Below are 18,127 nucleotides of genomic sequence, written 5' to 3' on the forward strand. Positions count from 1 at the left end.
GGGACCTGACCAGTGCCGACAGAGAATTTTTCGAACCACAGGAGGTCAGCGCTGGTGATCGCTGAGTAAGCGAAGAAGTGGGGAATGTTGGGTGATTGGTCATTTCTCTGTCTGTCGCCACTTCACTGCACCGTCAAGTCCCACAATTCCACAATGAGGGACATGCTGAGCGTTGCGAGAGCGCTTAACAGTGAGCTCCAAGCCCAGGCCCACGAAAGCGGCAGTTCCGAAAAACGAATGCCGAACCACAGATGTTTCCGGACCAGAGAGGTTCAACTTGTATATATCAATTCCATTTTGAAAATTACTATCGAATCTGGTTCCACCGCCCACAGTGCCAAACATATACTACTGGAATGCAGGAGATTTCTATTCTCACAGGACCATCAATTCTGTGCCACGGAGTAGGCTGATAATACATACATGCTTGTTTACCCCTTCGGAGGACCCAGCATAGAGGAGTTCCAATAGCTGACTCAGCTCCTTGTCAAAGCCTCTTCCTGTCCACTGCTTGCTTAAGAGAGGACATAAACCTGGGAAACAAACCACTGACAGATTATTTTTCAGACATTCGTTGAAATTATTTAAAAATGCAAAACATGTAGGAAATTACAAATGATCTGTTATATTACCGATATAGATGCAAGGTAGATGCAAGTTCTTTCTTTCGTTTTCTTTCCATTACAGAAGTTAATTGCCCCCCTGCGCCCAACTCGGAAGTCCCGCCCACCCGACGCATAATTGGGCCTTGCGTCCCTCCAAGAAAGCGACGCGCTCTCTCTGGTGCTTCACTCCCTTGGCGGGGAGCTCCCGGGTCGGCAGCACGGCGCTGGAGAGGCCAGCGCTACATGGAGCATCCGTGTAGCGCTGATGTGCTACAATGACCCTCCTCTTTCAATTAAAGGGGATGGCCGCTGAGCACTCATGTAGGCCTTCTGGTGGCCAATCACTGGGCCACCAGGGACGTGATCGACGCGGTGCCGGGCTGCATGATAGCGGCCTGGTCGACGCGAGGGTCACCATTGTCGGGCTGACAAATTTAAATGGCAGCCGGGAGCGCTAAGGGCCTCCCCTTAGAGGGGCGCCCCGGCGACGGATGTCTGCCAGCTTCGCAACCCGCGGGGAAATTTCCCCCACAGGTTGCAAAGGGGTCAGCGCGCACGGTGATGATGTCATTTGCGCGCCGATCTGGGACGCTAACCTCAGGGCATGGGCAATTTCCCCGGAGGAGGTGCTAGCTCCCATGGGTGAAAACGCCATTGTGCCCCGTTAGCACCCAACGAGGCTATAAAAAAGGGAAATTTCATCCCCTTATTATTTCAATGTACCCACAGTTTTTCCTTTAAAACCATGCTGGTTCGAAACGTGATGTTACAAGCGGCTGTGTAGTATAATTTAAATACTAGCTTAAAGCATCAAAAAGTAATATAACCATGGGAAAAATTCAAGATCAATTGTTTTTTTTAATATTAATTCTTGGGATATGGGCATCGCTCGCAAGGCCAACGTTTATTACTAATCCCCAGCCGCCCTCGAGGAGGTGGTGGTGAGCTGCCTTCTTGAACTGCCGCAGTCCGTGTGGTGAAGGTGCTCCCACAGTGCTGTTAGGGAGGGTGTTCCCAGTCAAAATCCAAGCCAGCAATCCAAGCCAACTTGAAACAAAGATGTTTATGATGACACAAAGGCAAATAGTTACAGTCAGCAGTATTTATAGCTCCACAGACCAACGAACAAATGCACTGATGGGCACATGAATTGTACATCTATTGCTGTCCATTCCCCAAATGTTGGCGGTTGACATTTTGCACGGCTGTCTTATCTGTATCACATATCGCAGTGTGGGCTGGGCCGTGCTGCCCCTGGGCCCTCGGCTCTTCTGGGCCCCGCACCCTCATTTGCCGCTCCTCCGCCACGATCTCTCGCCGCTGGTCTCTCACCGCTCCTCCGCCACGATCTCTCGCCGCTGATCTCTCACCGCTCCTCCGCCACAATCTCTCGCTGCTCCTCCGCCACAAGTATTCGCCGGACTTCCACCACGATTTCTCGCCACTCATCTCTTGTCACATCTCAGCCACGGTCTCTCACCGCTCCGCCGCCTCAATCATTCGCCGCACCTATGCCACGATCTCTCACCGCTCATCCGCCCCAACCGTCTCCTCTGCTGTGCCTGGGCCCCGTCGATGTTCCTGCCCACGCTCCAAATGGCGAACTGGGCCTCAACGACGTCACCCAGTCACCCACTTCGAAGTTGTTGCATACTTGGAACAGTCCGTGCCGCAGAGCTGGTCTCCAGTCGTCTTGGTTCAACCCTTGCCACTGGATAAAGGCGTAGCTCTGTCAAGCCCGTGTGGTGGCTGGTGTGCAACGGTCACCATATGGTAAAAAAAATTAATGCATAGGCATCTTCCACCCCTGGAATATCAGGACTGGAATATCGGGTCCTCTATTGAAACATCAGTGAACTCATTCCTTTTGGTGAGGACGCAAGTCATCCTGGTTCTAGGGACCGCCTATGATGATATGACTATTCTGTAAAGTATCTTGGGAGGTTTTACATGTTAGAGAGCTTTATAAATGCAAAGTATGAGTGGTTGCATGGGCAAGTTCGCACAGGTGGCTGCAGCTCGAGTTTCTGGCAAATGATGAGAGAAATGCTCGTAAACCTCGCTCGCTGAAACCTAGAACAATGGGCATGAGAGAAAGCAGGGAATGAGGCAAGCCCATTCCTTCGCACAGATTGTATACAATTTGCACCATCCTAATTGTAGACTCTTTCCGAAAACTTTCCTCGGCAATGGAATGCAATAGAGTGAAAGCTCAGCTCCCTCTCGCTATCGAGCTCACCACCAACCCAAACGAGTTCTGCAAGCACTGGCGGTGTCGATAGCGTTTAGGGGGAAATATATACAACATATTGAAACAAAGAGGGTGTCAAGATTAATTATCTTGGGCTGGATTGTCGGCTTTGATGTTTTTGGGGCCGGTAAGGTTAGCGTTCGGGCACAGTTTGCGTCTCAGTAAGTAACATTGGGCAGCTGGGCCCCGAGTCAGGGGGCGCAGTACTAAGGGAGGCACCTTTCCTGGGCGTTAGCATGGGAAACTCCAGAGCTAAAGAGCCGGGCTGGGAGCGCTCCGAGAGATGACTGGGGGGAAAAAAACATTTTAAAAAGCCACAAATACATTCCCAATACTTGGCCACATCACCACAACACAAATCGCAAAGAAAATGAAAAGAAAAAAACAATTACACTTACCGTGGTGTCCATTACTTACCTTTCCGCCGTTGGAATCATTGGACCGGCTGATTTCCCAGGCAGTCAGTGCGGTGCGGGGCGTACGGGTCGGACAAGAGTCAAAACTCGTGCTGGTGTCGCAACCAGAGGCGTTTGCACACCGGGCGCAGCGCTTCCGGGCGGTGCTGCTCGGCGCCGCCACAGAACCGGACCCGAGGATCGCTGCGGGGCGCTGGAGGCCGACGGCCCGCCCAGAACACCTCACCGCCGCCATTGCCGTCGCACCAGGGCGAGAAGCGAAGCGGAGGGGAGCCGAAAATCCATCCCAAACTTGTATTTTATTTGTAAAATTGAATGCAAACTTTGGCAATGGCTTAATGAGTAACCGCTAACTGAGGTAGACAGAGCAGAGAAATTCCAGCCTGTGTGGCTAGCTGATCACAGCTGGGGCAGTGGTTGAGGTGCTACAATTTGCTTCACCACCTTTGATCGTTATCCAGTGACTCCCTGCTGGAAACTGGGGACATTATGATTGGCTTGGCTGAGCGTGCAATCCATTCCCGGCAATTCATTGTCACGAATGGACTCTCGGATGGTGGTGGCCATGGAAATGTACCCCGGCAAGAGACAGAGCCTTCACTAGAGCGGAAGAGTAAAAAAAGGGGGAGGTGGGGTGGGAAACAGAAATCCATTAAAAATGCAAAGTGCTGCTGGTGAGAACCCCTCTGTAATAAGCGGGTGCAGAAAAGATATCAGCCTTTGGCAACGTGACAAAATACTATCTCATTAGACTGCTGCAAACTTCGGCTTGTGAGCTGTGGAGGAGGGGAGGAAGGAATACACAGCACAGTAATGTAGCCCTCAATCTGGTTACGTGGTGAAAATGCATTAAGTGATCTCATGTATACATATTTTTTAAATCTGCATACACGTTTGCATGTGCGCAAGATTCGAGATCAGAGCTAAGAAAGAAGACAAGGCATGTTAAAAAAACATGAGCGATTGTTCAGAAACCAGCAGCAAATGGATAGTCTGCATTTCTATAACCTTCCAGCCTGCTTTTGTGGCTAAAACATAACACTGAAACACTGACTGAAATGTATATAAATATCATATAGGCATATTATTTTGTGGCTGTGCCTGTAAAATAAAATTACTGATATGATTTTGTTTTAAACACAGTGATCACTGTTTTAAGTAAGGATAGTAAGTCCCAGTTAAGAACATAAGGATTGGGAGGAGTAGGCCACATGGCACCTCGAGCCTGCTCCGCCATTCAGTAAGATCATGGCTGACCTTCAACCTCAACTCCGCTTTCCCGCCCGATCTCCATATCCCTTGATTCCTCTAGAGTCCAAAAATCTATCGATCTGAGTCTTGAATATACTCAACAAATGAGCATCCACAGTCCTTTGGGGTAGAGAATTCCAAAGATTCACAATCCTCCGAGTGAAGAAATTCCTCCTCATCTCAGTCTTCAATGGCCAACCCCTTATCCTGAGACTGTTACCCCGAGTTCTCGACTCTGCAGCCAATTCACAAGGCTTACTGTGTCTTTTCTGAACTTTAGCGCTTTTGCCTCCGTATGAACTTAGTTGTGGATTTCAGTTTCGGCTGTTACGTACCACAGGCAAACCCTGCTGGGTGGAGTAAGTACAGGTGTGACAGGGACATTCTCTGTTTTTATTTCAGATTCCAGCATCCGCAGTATTTCGCTTTTGTATTTGTGCGGGTCTCATCATGGGCAGTCCCTCAGAATCGAGGAAGACTTGCTTCCACTCTTAGGCCCCAAGTTTCCACATGATTTGCTCCTGATTTTTAGGAGCAACTGGTGTAGAACAGAGTATCTTAGAAATCGGAATTCTCGTCATTTAGTTTGCTCCAGTTCTAGTCAGTTAGAACAGTTTCACTTTGGAACAGAATTTTTTTTTCCAAAATGGGGCGTGTGCGGCCACTTACGCTTGATTTCAAAGTTTCCACAGTGAAAACGTACTGCAAACTAACTTAGAATGGAGTAAGTGAAGATCTTTGAACGCTTGAAAAAACCTTGTTTACACATTAAAAAAATCACAAATTAGGCGTCGGGAACGAGGGGGGGGAAGGGAAGTCATTAAATTCTACAATAAATCCTTAGTTATACGTATACAAATATTATACAAATAAATCCAAATAAATAAGCAAAGAAAAGATTAAATAAACCATGTTCCTACCTGTGTGAAAGTTCTTCAGGCAGGCCTTTCAGGAAGCGGTTTGCCGTCGGGACCGAAGGCTGAACGGGCCGGGCCCGTCCCCAGCACCAGATTTACAGGTAGGTGGCGTTGGGTCGGGTCAGGAGGTTCGGTTCGGGTCGGCGGGGGGGAGGGAGAGAGGGAGAGGTCAGGTCGGGGAGAGGGGGGGGGGAAAAGATCGGGGAGTCGGAGGGGGGGGGGGAGGTCGGGGAGGGGGGGGGGGGGGAGGTCGGATCCAGTCCGGGGCCGGGGCCAGGGCCGGGGGCTGGAGTAGAGTCGGGTGGGAGCGGGAGCGGCAGCGGCAGACAGGTCGAGTCGGATCCGGTCCGGGGGGGGAAGCAGGAGCAGCAGTCGGGTCGAGTCGGGTCCGGTCCGGAGGGGGAAGCAGGAGCGGCAACGACAGTCGGTTCGAGTCGGGTCCGGTCCGGGAGGGGGGGGGGGGGGAAGGGGGGAGGGGAGCAGGAGTCGGGAGGAAGCAAGAGCTGGCTGTGGGAGGAGCCTTATTCACGCAGCCCCAGTGAGGCCATTGGGCCAGGGCTAGGGGCTGCGTGCTTCGGGCCCCTCCCACACAGTTCGGCGCCTGGAGCTACTGCACTTGCGTGCCCACTGTAGCGCGCCTGTGCAGAGGTCCCGGCACTGTTTTCAGCGCAGGGACCTGGCTCCACCCCCCCACAGCTCCTGCTGCGCCGCGCCAAGGGCCAGAGGACCTGCAGGGAGGTGGAGAATACGGAGGGTGTTTTTAGGCGCACTTTGTGGCGCGAAAAACGGGCGTCCAGGTCGGGACTGCGCCATTCTAGGCGCGACTCGAAACTTGGGCCCTTAAAATGAGTCCTTGGGTGGCTGAACAGTCCAAATCGAGAACCACAGTCCCCGTCACAGGTGGGACAGATAGTCATTGAGGGAAAGGGAGGGCGAGATTGGTTTGCCACACGCTCTTTCCGCTGCCTGCGCTTGATTTCTGCATGCTCTCGGCGTTGAGACTCGAGGTACTCAGCGCTCTCCCGGATGCACTTCCTCCACTTAGGGCGGTTTTTGGCCAGGGACTCCCAGGTGTCAGTGGGGATGTTGCACTTTTTCAGGGAGGCTTTGAGGGTGTCCCTGTAACATTTCCTCTGCTCACCTTTGGCTCGTTTGCCGTGAAGGAGTTCCGAGTAGAGCGTTGGCTTTGGGTGTCTCGTATCGGGCATGCGAACAATGTGGCCTGTCCAGTGTAGCTGATCAAGTGTGGTCAGTGCTTCAATGCTGGGGATGTTGGCCTGGTTGAGGACGCTAATGTTGGTGCGTCTGTCCTCCCAGGGGATTTGTAGGATCTTGCAGAAACATCGTTGGTGGTATTTCTCCAACGACTTGAGGTGTCTACTGTGCATGGTCCATGTCTCAGAGCGATACAGGAGGGCGGGTATTACTACAGCCCTGTAGACCATGAGCTTGGTGGCAGTTTTGAAGCCTGATCTTCAAACACTCTTTTCCTCAGGCGGCCGAAGGCTGTACTGGCGCACTGGAGGCGGTGTTGAATCTCGTCGTCAAGGTCTGCTCTTGCTGATAAAAGGCTCCCGAGATATGGGAAATGGTTCACGTTGTCCAGGGTCGTGCTGTGGATCTTGATGACTGGGGGCAGTGCTGTGCGGCGAGGACAGGCTGGTGGAGGACCTTTGTCTTACGGATGTTTAGCATAAGGCCCATGCTTTCGTATGCCTCAGTAAATACGTCGACTATGTTCTAGAGTTCAGCCTCTATATGTGCACAGGCGTCGTCCGTGTACTGTAGCTCGACGACAGAGGTTGGATGGTCTTGGACCTGGCCTGGAGACGGCAAAGGTTGAACAGGTTCCCACTGGTTCTGTAGTTTAGTTCCACTCCGGCGGGGAGCTTGTTAGTGAGGAAGATTGAGAAGAGGGTTGGGGCGTTGATGCAGCCCTATTTGACCCCGGTCCGGACGTGGATTGGGTCTGTAATGGATCCGTTGGTAAGGATCACGGCCTGCATGTCGTCGTGGAGCAGTCGGAGGATGTTGATGAACTTTTGGGGGCATCCGAAATGGAGGAGGACTCTCCATAAACCCTCGCGGTTGACAGTGTCAAGAGACTTTGTAAGGTCGAAGGTGGTCATGTATAAGGGCTGGCGCTGTTCCCTGCATTTTTCCAGCAGCTGTCACGCTGCAAAAATCATGTCCATTGTGCCCCGTAGGGGACGAAATCCGCACTGTGATACCGGGAGGAGCTCCTCAGCCACAGGGAAAAGACGGTTGAGGAGGACTCTAGCGACGACTTTCCCTGTGGCTGATAACAGGGAGATTCCTCTGTAGTTGCCGCAGTCGGACTTGTCCCCTTTTTTAAAGATGGGTGTGGAAAGTTTAAAGATAAGTATGGGTATGTGCTGCAAGTATAACCCTGCAGTTTCAGAAGTAGTATGCACGATTATTACTGCTAGAAATTCATTTGCAGGGATAAATGTTACATCGATTATATAAAAGCAGTACAGCCCTTGCTACAAATTTACCGGGGACTTGACCGGATTGGGTTAGAAGGTTATTTCCACATCCAGACTGTGCCAATTGTGCTGCATTTGGATTTTTCAGGATTTCGATTTTTTTTTTTTGATCCACTGGATTAAAATAAATTTTACTGTTAATCTGCGTATCTGGCACCCCTCCTTCCCCAAAAACATGATACATTAAACCAGCGTACTTAGGTTTTCGTTTGGTTGCCATACCTTTTAGTCAAAATAGTGTTGAAACTGTGACAATCAGAACAATGAAAAGGAAAGTAAGAGAGGATACAGAAAAAATGATTCCCAATCAGTTGGACAGAATATCCAGTACCAACAAATATCAAGAGGAGATATGAAACCTAATTTTTTAAAAAATACAGAAAATCCACTGTTAGTAAGACTCACCAATGCCTTGGTGCCTCAGTGGGCTGCTCTCTCTCGCCTCGGAGTCAGAAGGTTGTGGGTTCAAGTGAGCACAAAAACCTCTAGGCTGACACTCCAGTGCAGTGCTGAGGGTGAGCTGCACTGTCAGAGGCGCCGTCTTTCGGATGAGACGTTAAACCGAGGCTCCGTCTGCTATCCAGTGGCACTATTTTGACTCGAATTATCCTGGGACAATATTTATCCCTCAATCAACGTAACAAAAAAAGCACTTCATTAGCTAAAGCACTTTGAGCCGTCTGGTGGTCATGAAAGGCTCTATATAAATGCAAGTCCTTCTTTCTTTTTACTGAGGGCACTCAAAAAACTTAAAACCCAAGTAGGCTGGGCTGGGACAAGAACACAAAATCTCGAGTGTCTCTACAGTATTATATTTGGCATGTTTTGCTTCAAATTCTGCAGCAGATCCATTAAAGAGATGATCCGCAAGTTCAGCATTCAACAAAGTGAAGACCCCCACCCCCACGACCCCCTTCATCAATACAGTCATTTCTGCGTTCCAGTTAGCTTGTGTAGCCTGGATCACTGAGACTAATACAGCAGTAGTAATAATTTAATTCACGGAGCCTCTCATCAGGTTATAACGTCTCAAAAGACTTGCTGGTTGGTGTGCAAGAAAGTGCCTGTTTTGGAGGCAAAAGAAGATATTCTTCCGAGCTGGCATAATGTGTTAAACAAAAGAAAGACTTGCAATTATATAGCACCATTCACGACCACAGGACGTCCCAAAGCACTTTACAGCCAATGAAGTACTTTTGAAGTGTCGTCACTGTTGTAATGTGGGAATTGCGGCAGTCAATTTGCGCACAGCAAGCTTCCACAAACAGCAATGTGATAATGACCAGATAATCTGGTTTTTTGTTATGTTGATTGAGAGACAAATATTGGCCAGGACACCAGGGATAACTCCCCTGCTCTTCAAAATAGTGTCATGGGATATTTTACGCCCGCCTGAGAGAGCAGACGAGGCCTCGGTTCAACAGCCTATCTGTTAGTGCTCCAACACTCGGTTTCAGTCAATAGGATGGTGGTTTGCAGCCACAATTTCTTCCACACAACAATTGCAGTTTTGGCTGTTGAGGTATCCAATCAGAAGAGCTGTCTAAATCTGGTCAGGAAAGTACACAAAGACTTGCAAAGTCGCCTTGACATGTCAAAAAAAATAATCTGTTCCAACAACATTTATTGAAGGATACCTGATATTGAAGGAATGCTGTACTGATTGTAACCATCAACAGTGCTCCTTCCACACATTCAGGCAACATTTCAATAAATCTAAATGAAGTTTTTATGAAGTTAGAGAAACAGATTAAGAAACAACTTTCTTCTCATGCTATGGATGTTCAGGTAAATTTAAGAAAGAGCTTGTATTTATAAAGCGCCGCACCACATCCGAAGGATATCCCACTGCTTTTTTGTTTAAGTGCAGTCACTGAATTTAGGAAAACAATTTTTTTCAATAAAGTAAATTGAGTAACCATGTTGGGAGATACTTTTGTTGTGGAATACCACTAGCTGTCTTCCAAGCTACAGCAAGGCAGGCTTAAAGCTTATTATTAAAAGTTGAGATAAAAAGAAAAAAAAATTACAAACAGCTGAAAACCTGGAATAAACTCTGTAAATTCAGGAAACACTCAGCAAGTCTATCGCCAACTGCAAAAAGTAAAGGTAGGTTAAGGCCAGCTCGGGTGAAGAGTCTCCACTTAAGATGTTTGTAATGTATTTGCTTCATGGGTTCTTTGCTTAAGAATTCATAGCAACACATAAGAATTAGGAACAGGAGTAGGCTATCTAGCCCCTCGAGCCTGCTCCGCCATTCAACAAGATCATGGCTGACACATTGCTATGAAGAACTAGTTGGTTTATTAAGAAAGGTTTAACAATCACACTACATATTACCAGTTCATCCACTAGGCTCACAACTGCATATCTCATTGTGGATGACCTAGACCCAACTGGCTGGGGTTTTATTGAGTCTTGTGAACATCACGTGACTAGCTACGCCACTCACAAGGCAGCAGCTCAACAACTATTTTAATTGTAATTTTAAATCAAGTGCCCCTTTTGATAAGGGCACTAGAACCCACACATTTCCAAATAACACTTTAAAGGAAACTTAGTTCAAATTAAAATTTGGTTGCCGGGCCTGATGATGCACTCCAGTCCCTCTGATGCACACCTCTCGTGGAAGGCTGCAAGTGTACTCCATCTCCAGAGACACCCTGGTGCGAACGTAGCCATGGAAGAGAGGCAGGCAGTCGGGCTGAACGACCTCTTCGACCGCCCGCTGCCTGGACCGGTTAATGGCCACCTTGTCCAGGCCCAGGAGCAGTCCTATGAGGACGCTCTCCGACCTGCCCCGCTCCCCTCCGTGCTGGGTGCCCAAAGATCAGGAGCGTGGGACTGAAGTGCAACCAGAAATCGAGGAGCAGCCCCTTCAAATAGTGGAAGTGGGGCTGCAGCCTCACACATTGGACATAAACATGGAGGCAACAGCTTTACAACTATTTTGAGCTGCCCACCTTTGGCTTGTTTGCCGTGTAAGAGTTCCAAGTAGAGCGCTTGCTTTGGGAGTCTCGTGTCTGGCATGTGAACAATGTGGCCTACCCAGCTGAGCTGATCAAGTGTGGAAGCATGTCATCCTCGACTCCAGGGGACTGCCTAAGAAGAAGGGGCTCGGAGGAGCACCACCCCGGCAAAGCCTTACCTGGATGGTCTCTTCATCATTTGCTGGAGCGGGGTAGCTGCCGCGGCTTTTCCACCCGACCGAGGCAGGTCGGCAGCGAGTGGAAAGGATGGTATTAGGGGGGGCCTATTGATGCAATAGGATCCCGATTTGCGTAACTTCATGAGGGAGAGTGGAATTCAGGACAGCACTTTTAACTGATGAAAGCTTCCCGCAGACAAACAGATAATTGTAAATGACGATGGGTACTTTGGAGTTGAAGCCAATAGAATTTGGAGGATGGGACTGATGGGGGAGCAGGATTGGGGAGGTGGGGGGCGTAGAGCTTTGAACAAGTTGCAGCTTGTGTAGGGTGGAGTGTGGGTAGCTGGCAAGGAGAGCATCGGGAAAATGAAGTCTGGTGGTAAAGCATTAAAGCCTGGAGAAGGATTTCAGTGGCGGTAGTGGGAGCGGGGTTCTGGTGAGGTTAGGGTGAATGCCTGGCAACATTACAGAAGTGACAAGTGCGTGCCGATTGGAAACGTATGGGGTTTGAAGCCAAGCAAGGGGTTGTGTACAGGACACAGAACATTCGTCATTACTCATCACAGACCAGAAGTTGAATTTGGGAGATTCCCGGTTTGTTCGACAACACCATCCGGGAAGGTGCCGAACACCTCGGGTCTCTTCGCCGAGAGCACACGGAAACCAAGCGCAAACAGCGGAAGGGGCGCACAACAAATCAAGCGCCCCACCCACCCATCCCTCCAACCACCGTCTGCCCCACCTGTGACAGAGACTGTAGGTCCGGCATTGGTCTCATCAGCCACCTTAGAACTCACTTTAGTGTGGAAGCAAGTCATCCTCGACTCCGAGGGACTGCCTAGGAAGAAGACACTCAGTTATCAAACTGAGCAATTTAGGGAGCTCCTTCTGCAAAGATATTTTGAAAAGAAATGAGTCTGGTTGAGTTTTTGCACTTGGGGAGTGCCAGATACCAGAAACAAGCTTACAAAATGCAATTACTCTGAGCCTTAACTGGAGTAATACTGTAAATAATGACATACCTATGTAGGAAGTGCAGAGTATCCGCAAGGTGGGAGGATGGGACTCCACCATCATCAGCAAGACTTTGATGGATGTGCTTCCTATAACGGGATTGGTGGTCGCCGAAAGCTTGTAAATTAATTCATCCAGAATTAAGCGGATGTTTTTCTCTTTCACCGAGAACAGCAATGTTCTGAAAGGCAAATCGTTTCTACAGTTCAGTATTTGACATCTCTGGTGTGTCCGGCGTTAACAGATTGCACCCAGGGGCCAGTCGAGACACTACAATAGGTCCGTCCCAGCTCTCTTGGGTTACCGAAGGAAAAATCCGCCTCAGTTTCCACTCCTGAACGCTATCCAATAAACCGTGTATGGACATCGGGAGAGGAGAGAATTGGGCCCATCTATGATGCCCCCCGTGGTGCAATAGTCTGCGACATTCATGCCTAAGCTCGCACGTGAATAATGGCCATTTGAGTGAGGTATTGAAGAACACCCAGTGCGTGCACAATTAGACCACAGCACGGAAACAACTGCTTCGTGAGAGGTGGGCAGGGATGAGGAGGAAATTGGAAAAGGGAAGGTGTGTTGGGAGCACCGAGGCATGGGGTGGTGGGACACGGATCCAATTCTCAAACCGGCCGAGTACTTGTGTGAAAGTGCCAAGCAAGATGTCCAACTCCCCATGGGAGAACCAAGCTGGAGCATGTGTCCGTCCAAAGTTGCTGTTGCGCACTCTCTCTTTCAGATGCAGGATTAACTGAGGCACTGGACTATGTTACCCACCTTCCTGCTTTGAGTCGGTTTATAATTCAGAGCAACTGGCAGAAGAGTGAAAGGGGGAGAAATTGCCTCTTTTTATAGCCCCGTTAGCACCTCCGCAGGGCGCGCGGCGGTTTTCGTCCCGGGGGAGGGGGGGCGCTACCGCTTCCCCGGAGGTTTGGGAGGCGCTGTCCTGGCAGCGCTGCGCCCCGCGTTTAGGGCCCCGGTACCATCGCGCGACTGCCAGGCATCCTCTCCCGGGGCGCTGTTTAAAGGGGAGGCTTGCAGCCACCACCCCCGGGCTGCCAACTTTGTTGGTCACCGACTTTTGGGTCGGCCCGACCATGGCGGCCTTAGCGTGGACCAGGCCGCCATCGTGCATCCCAGCACTCCCTCGGGTGCCGGCTAGTGGCTGGCCACCAAAGGGCCTTGCCGAGTGCGCAGCGGCCCTCCCCTTTAATGGAATGGGGAGGAGCGTTGTAGCGCTGCATTGAGCGCCACACTACTACCCCGGCACTGCCCCCAAAGGAAGCGGCGTGCTGGAGATAGCGATCTGCTTCCTTTGAGGAGCGCAAGGCCCGATTGCACATCAGGGGCGGGACTTCCGGGCCGGGTACTAAAACTCCCGGCCCCGACAGGTTACCGCCCCCGATCGGGGCGCGGGGAAATTTTGCCCCCAAAGACTTCATAGCTCCCCCCACCAAATAAATTAAATACCGTATAATACATTAAAGGTGAATATACAATTTCCTTCTCCTGTATCGGGTGTACATATGTGGAATAGCCTATCAGGGATGAAGTGATAGCAGAGGATGTTATAACTTTTAAGGAGAGACAATGCAACCTCGTTTACCACCTTCCACAGTCACTAGTAATACCAACAACTCCTGGGAAGGCCAAAAACAGAGATAAAAATCTAGCCATTTTCCACAATCACTCGTTAAATCACTGCGTTAAAGGGAGAATACTGTGCAGAGAACTTTCAGCAGAGTGCTCGCTCTGCTCATTACCTTCACCATTCCCCACCCCTCCCGCCCATCGATGATTTCAGGAAGAAGAATCCAGTATCATCCTGCCTTGTTTCTGTTAGGAGGTAAAGTGGAGCAAGGTGTCTGTGACCTTGCGACCAGCACGATGGATCGAATGGTCTTTGAGTCCGAAATGGCCCGATGCTCCTGAGGAAATTAGGACACTTGGTGGGTGGGGTGCTAATTTATGCATGTCTAGTTATGAGTCACAGTGATCCTGGAACTTGGTGCCTTAATCATGGACTCCTGAAACTCGGAGAGGAATTTACCCAAGCTTTTCCTGAACTGGCCAGATATGTTTCTCTGTTTTTTGGCCTTTTAAGAGTTGGCATTACTAGAGATTGTAAAGGGTGGTACAATATACGAGGTTTCACTGTCCAATGGGTCGGGTGAGCGTTGATGGGCTTTTCCCACATTTCCTTTTGTATGTTTGTATACATCAAAACGCTGAAGTTACCTACAATCTACCATCGATTGAAAGGTGGCGTGCCCATCTGTCCTGCAAAGCAAGGATCATGGAATGGCTGCGGACGGGACCAGTTTTACTTGGACAGGACACTTGCTGACTTTGCTGCAGTGATTATATCCATTTATTACTGAGCAGACTGGAGCCCACTTAAGGTGAGTTCCTTACGCGAGAAGGGGTTATTTGAGCAGAAACTTTATTTGGTAGTGAGAGCATTTGAACATTATAAATTTCAACTTACAAACTGAATGAAAATAAGGTTACGATGACATTGTACTAAATGCGTGATAGATGTGACAGTCCAACTGCTTTGTAGCCGATTCCAAATTGGTGCTCGTGGCAATATCAGAGATCTGGCCAACTATGTAGGTTTACAACAGCAAGGGGGTGGAAATTGCACCCTACTTTAAGTCCCGTTCCTTTCCTCCCAGGGGCAGGCGGCAGGGCCAACCCATCCAGAATTGCCCCCAGGCTGTGTTTCCGCCGCCCGGTGCTCCGACCCATTGTCGGCCGCACGCTGACCTCCTACTGACCAGCGGCGACCCTTTTCCGCCCCGCGGAAGCGCGGACGCCGCCGGTCACTTCTCTCGACAGCTTCGTGAGTCGGGAAGCTGCCGGTGGCTGGGCGGTGCGGCCGCCCTTAAAGGGGATGGCGCACCGCCACGGCCGCCATTTTGTTTCAATTGTCGGCCAACTCTTCTGCCTGGCTCTTCCCTCTGACTCCCGCCGGGCAGAAAATTTTCGGATGATTCTAACTGCCCTCCCCAATTTCCCGCTGAGGGCAATTTCGGCCCACAAGTGTCAATGCAGATTCTTTAGGGGCATAAATCACTTGACGATTCAATGATCCTAAACAGGTGATTTTAGCACCGTTGAAATTTACACAACGAACAGAAGCATCTCACCTGTTCACCTGCAGGATGCCGAGCAGGGCAGACACCATGATAGCTCCAGTTTCCACATCGTCAGTGAGCAATAATTGCAGGAGGTGATCAGACTGAAGCACTGCATCGAAAGGGGAAAGACAGTTAGCGAAGGGCACCCAGCAGGCCCAACACAGCCTAGGGTTCTGCAAATATCGTGCTGCAGTCCAAACCTGCCAATTTGTTGTGTTTTTTGTTGGTCCCCTGGACTACAATCTCCTTATGATCTTTCAATGAGACTTTAAAATGTAAAGCCCCATCTGCTTGTACAGATGGCTGTAAAAGATCTCGGGGGACATTTTCCAACAAGCAGCAAGTTCTCCTGGTGACCTGGCCAATATTTGTCCTTCAAACAATGTCACCAAAACAGATTACCGACCTCCCTGCTGTTTGTGGGACCTTGTTTGCAAACTGACTGCTGATTTGTCTACAGTGAGGTACTTCAAAAGTCCTTCAATGCTTGAGAAGCACTTAGAGATACATAGAGACACTTAGAAAGACTCTATATTAAATATAAGTTCCTTATTTCCTTATTTCTTTTTAACACTTGGGGCAAAATTGTCCCTTTTTATGGTCCCATTAGCACCTCCAGGGGGCGCTAATGGGGCGGAAGAGACTTTTCGCCGGCGGGGGGGGGGGGGGGGGGGGAGAATTGCCTTCCAGTAGTTTGCGGAGGCGTTGCCTAGGCAGCACTGCACTCCGCGGTTAGCGCCCGAACCACCACGCAGCCGGCGATGACGTCAATGCCCTGCACGACCCATTAACGCCCGCGAACCGCGAGGTTGGTGCGAGCGGATGCCAACGCCAGCTTTGCGGGTCACGAAGCTGCCCGACATCCGCTCTCGGGGACGCTCCTTAAAGGGGAGGGCGCCAGCGCCCCGGGCCACCATCTTTTTTTTGACCGCCGACTCTCGGGCCGGCTCTGCGCTGGTGACCCTAGCGTAGTTGGGGCCGCCGTCATGCAGCCCAGCACTTTGTTCTGGGTGCTGGGTTGCAGGCCCGGTCCCATGCTGCCCTGGTGGCCTAATGGAGGCCATCAGGGGCCGTGCAGAGTGCGCAGCGGCCCTCCCCTTTAAGCTCCGCGTAGCGCTTCCCTCAGCTCACCGGTAGTGCCCCAGTAACCGCCCCCCCAAAGGAAGTGGAGCGCGCTTCCTTTGGGGGGCTGTAAAGGCAATTCTGGGGCAAGACTTCCGAGCGGACACAGAAAGTCCTGGCCCCAAATGGTTACCGCCTCCAATTGGGGTGCAGGGCAATTTTGCCCCTCAGGCTTTTTATTAGCTTAAAGGAATTAGGTCACCTGGGTAGGATGTGGAAGAATAAGTTGGTATTTAAAAATATATATATTTTTGATTTATACAGCAGGTGTATTAAATGTTGTGGGGCTGGGAATCCCCTTCTGCTGTGCTAGCCAGTAACACCAGTGAAAAGAGCAATTGCTGCACCACACGGACTGCAGCGGTTCAAGATGGCGGTTCACCACATCCTTCTCGAGGGCAATTAGGGATGGGCAATAAACGCTGGCCTCAGCACTGCACTGGTATGTCAGCCTACATTTCTGACTCAGAGGCGGAGGGAGTGCTACCCACTGAGCCACTTGGGGTGCAGGGCAATTTTGCCCCTCAGGCTTTTTATTAGCTTAAAGGAATTAGGTCAACTGGTAGGATGTGGAAGAATAAGTTGGTATTTAAAAATATATATATATAGACACTTGGGGGAGGTACCCTCCAGCTGAAACCCCACCCTAGTAAGGACTGCTACCTTTTGGAGAGGATGGGCAAAAATAAGGGGAAAAAAAAACACATCTGCAAAAATACTGCACAACAGGCTTAGAAACATAGAAAATAGGTGCTGGAGTAGGCCATTCGGCCCTTTAAGCCTGCACCGCCATTCAATATGATCATGGCTGATCCTCATTCCCGCTTTTTCCCCATACCCCTTGTTGCCTTTTGTTTCTAGAAATCTATCTATCTCCCTCTTAAATATATTCAGTGACTTGGCCTCCACAGCCTTCTGTCGTAGAGAATTCCACAGGTTCACCACCCTCCTGAGTGAAAACATTTCTCCTCATCTCGGTCCTAAATTTCCTACCCCGTATCCCGAGTGTGTGACCCCTTGTTCTAGACTTCCCAAGCCAGGGGAAGCATCCTCCCCACATCCAGTCTGTCCAGCCCCGTCAGAATTTTATACGTTTCAAAGTGATCCCCCCTCATTCTTCTAAACTCTAGTGAATACAGGCCTAGTCGATCCAATCTCGCTTTATATGGCAGTCCTGCCATCTCAGGAATTAGTCTGGTGAACCTTTGCTGCACTCCCTCTATGTCAAGTATATCCTTTCTTATGTAACCTTTCTTCTGTGGTGCATCTGACAGCTGTCCTTGTGCAGATACTGCACGGCTAGGCTGGGTACGAGGAGCACCAGCGATGATGTCTGGCTGCCAAATATTGTACGAGTGACAGATGTATCCACCAAAAAAAAGTTCCCATTCTCCCTCCTATCTTATGCTACTGACGAATTGCTTTGTGTTGTGAAGTAGCATCTGTACCAAGACTGGAAGCTTGCAGCTCCGTTCAATCATATTCAGTGCAGCAGCAAAGAGTGGCATTCGTGAGTTTGGTAAGTGGGTGAGTTCGGGCAAGTGGGATTGCTGTTTTGTCTTGTTTTTCCTACCAGTGCTGACACTAGAGCAGCTGATAAAGAGTGCGAGAGGAGGAGACGGAGGCTCAGAGACCAGCCCAACCAGCTGCAGACAAAGATAGAGGGGTGCGAAATCGAGAGGTGACGTCACAGCCAAGCTGGTAAGTGGTTGGCTGTTCGACTGGTAAGTATAACTCTCTTTTAGACTGA

At 50.0% G+C, this 18,127-nt stretch overlaps 1 protein-coding gene across 2 annotated transcripts in view; it reads right to left on the reverse strand.

The window, feature by feature from the left end:
- Window positions 1-18,127, reverse strand: part of LOC139259695 (IQ calmodulin-binding motif-containing protein 1-like) — a 109,194-nt gene that overhangs the window by 60,798 nt on the left and 30,269 nt on the right. The window contains exons 6-8 of one of the 2 annotated variants that reach the window (XM_070875271.1): window positions 15,265-15,364; window positions 12,124-12,296; window positions 436-533 (exon numbers count right to left, since the gene is read on the reverse strand). In XM_070875271.1, coding sequence (XP_070731372.1) covers window positions 436-533; window positions 12,124-12,296; window positions 15,265-15,364 — 371 coding nt within the window. Of the gene's footprint in view, window positions 1-423; window positions 534-12,123; window positions 12,297-15,264; window positions 15,365-18,127 lie in introns of both variants that reach the window. The other variant, XM_070875270.1, reaches the window with a different exon arrangement.

Source organism: Pristiophorus japonicus, chromosome 3, assembly GCF_044704955.1.
Source record: "Pristiophorus japonicus isolate sPriJap1 chromosome 3, sPriJap1.hap1, whole genome shotgun sequence".
Classification (NCBI taxonomy): domain Eukaryota; kingdom Metazoa; phylum Chordata; class Chondrichthyes; family Pristiophoridae; genus Pristiophorus; species Pristiophorus japonicus.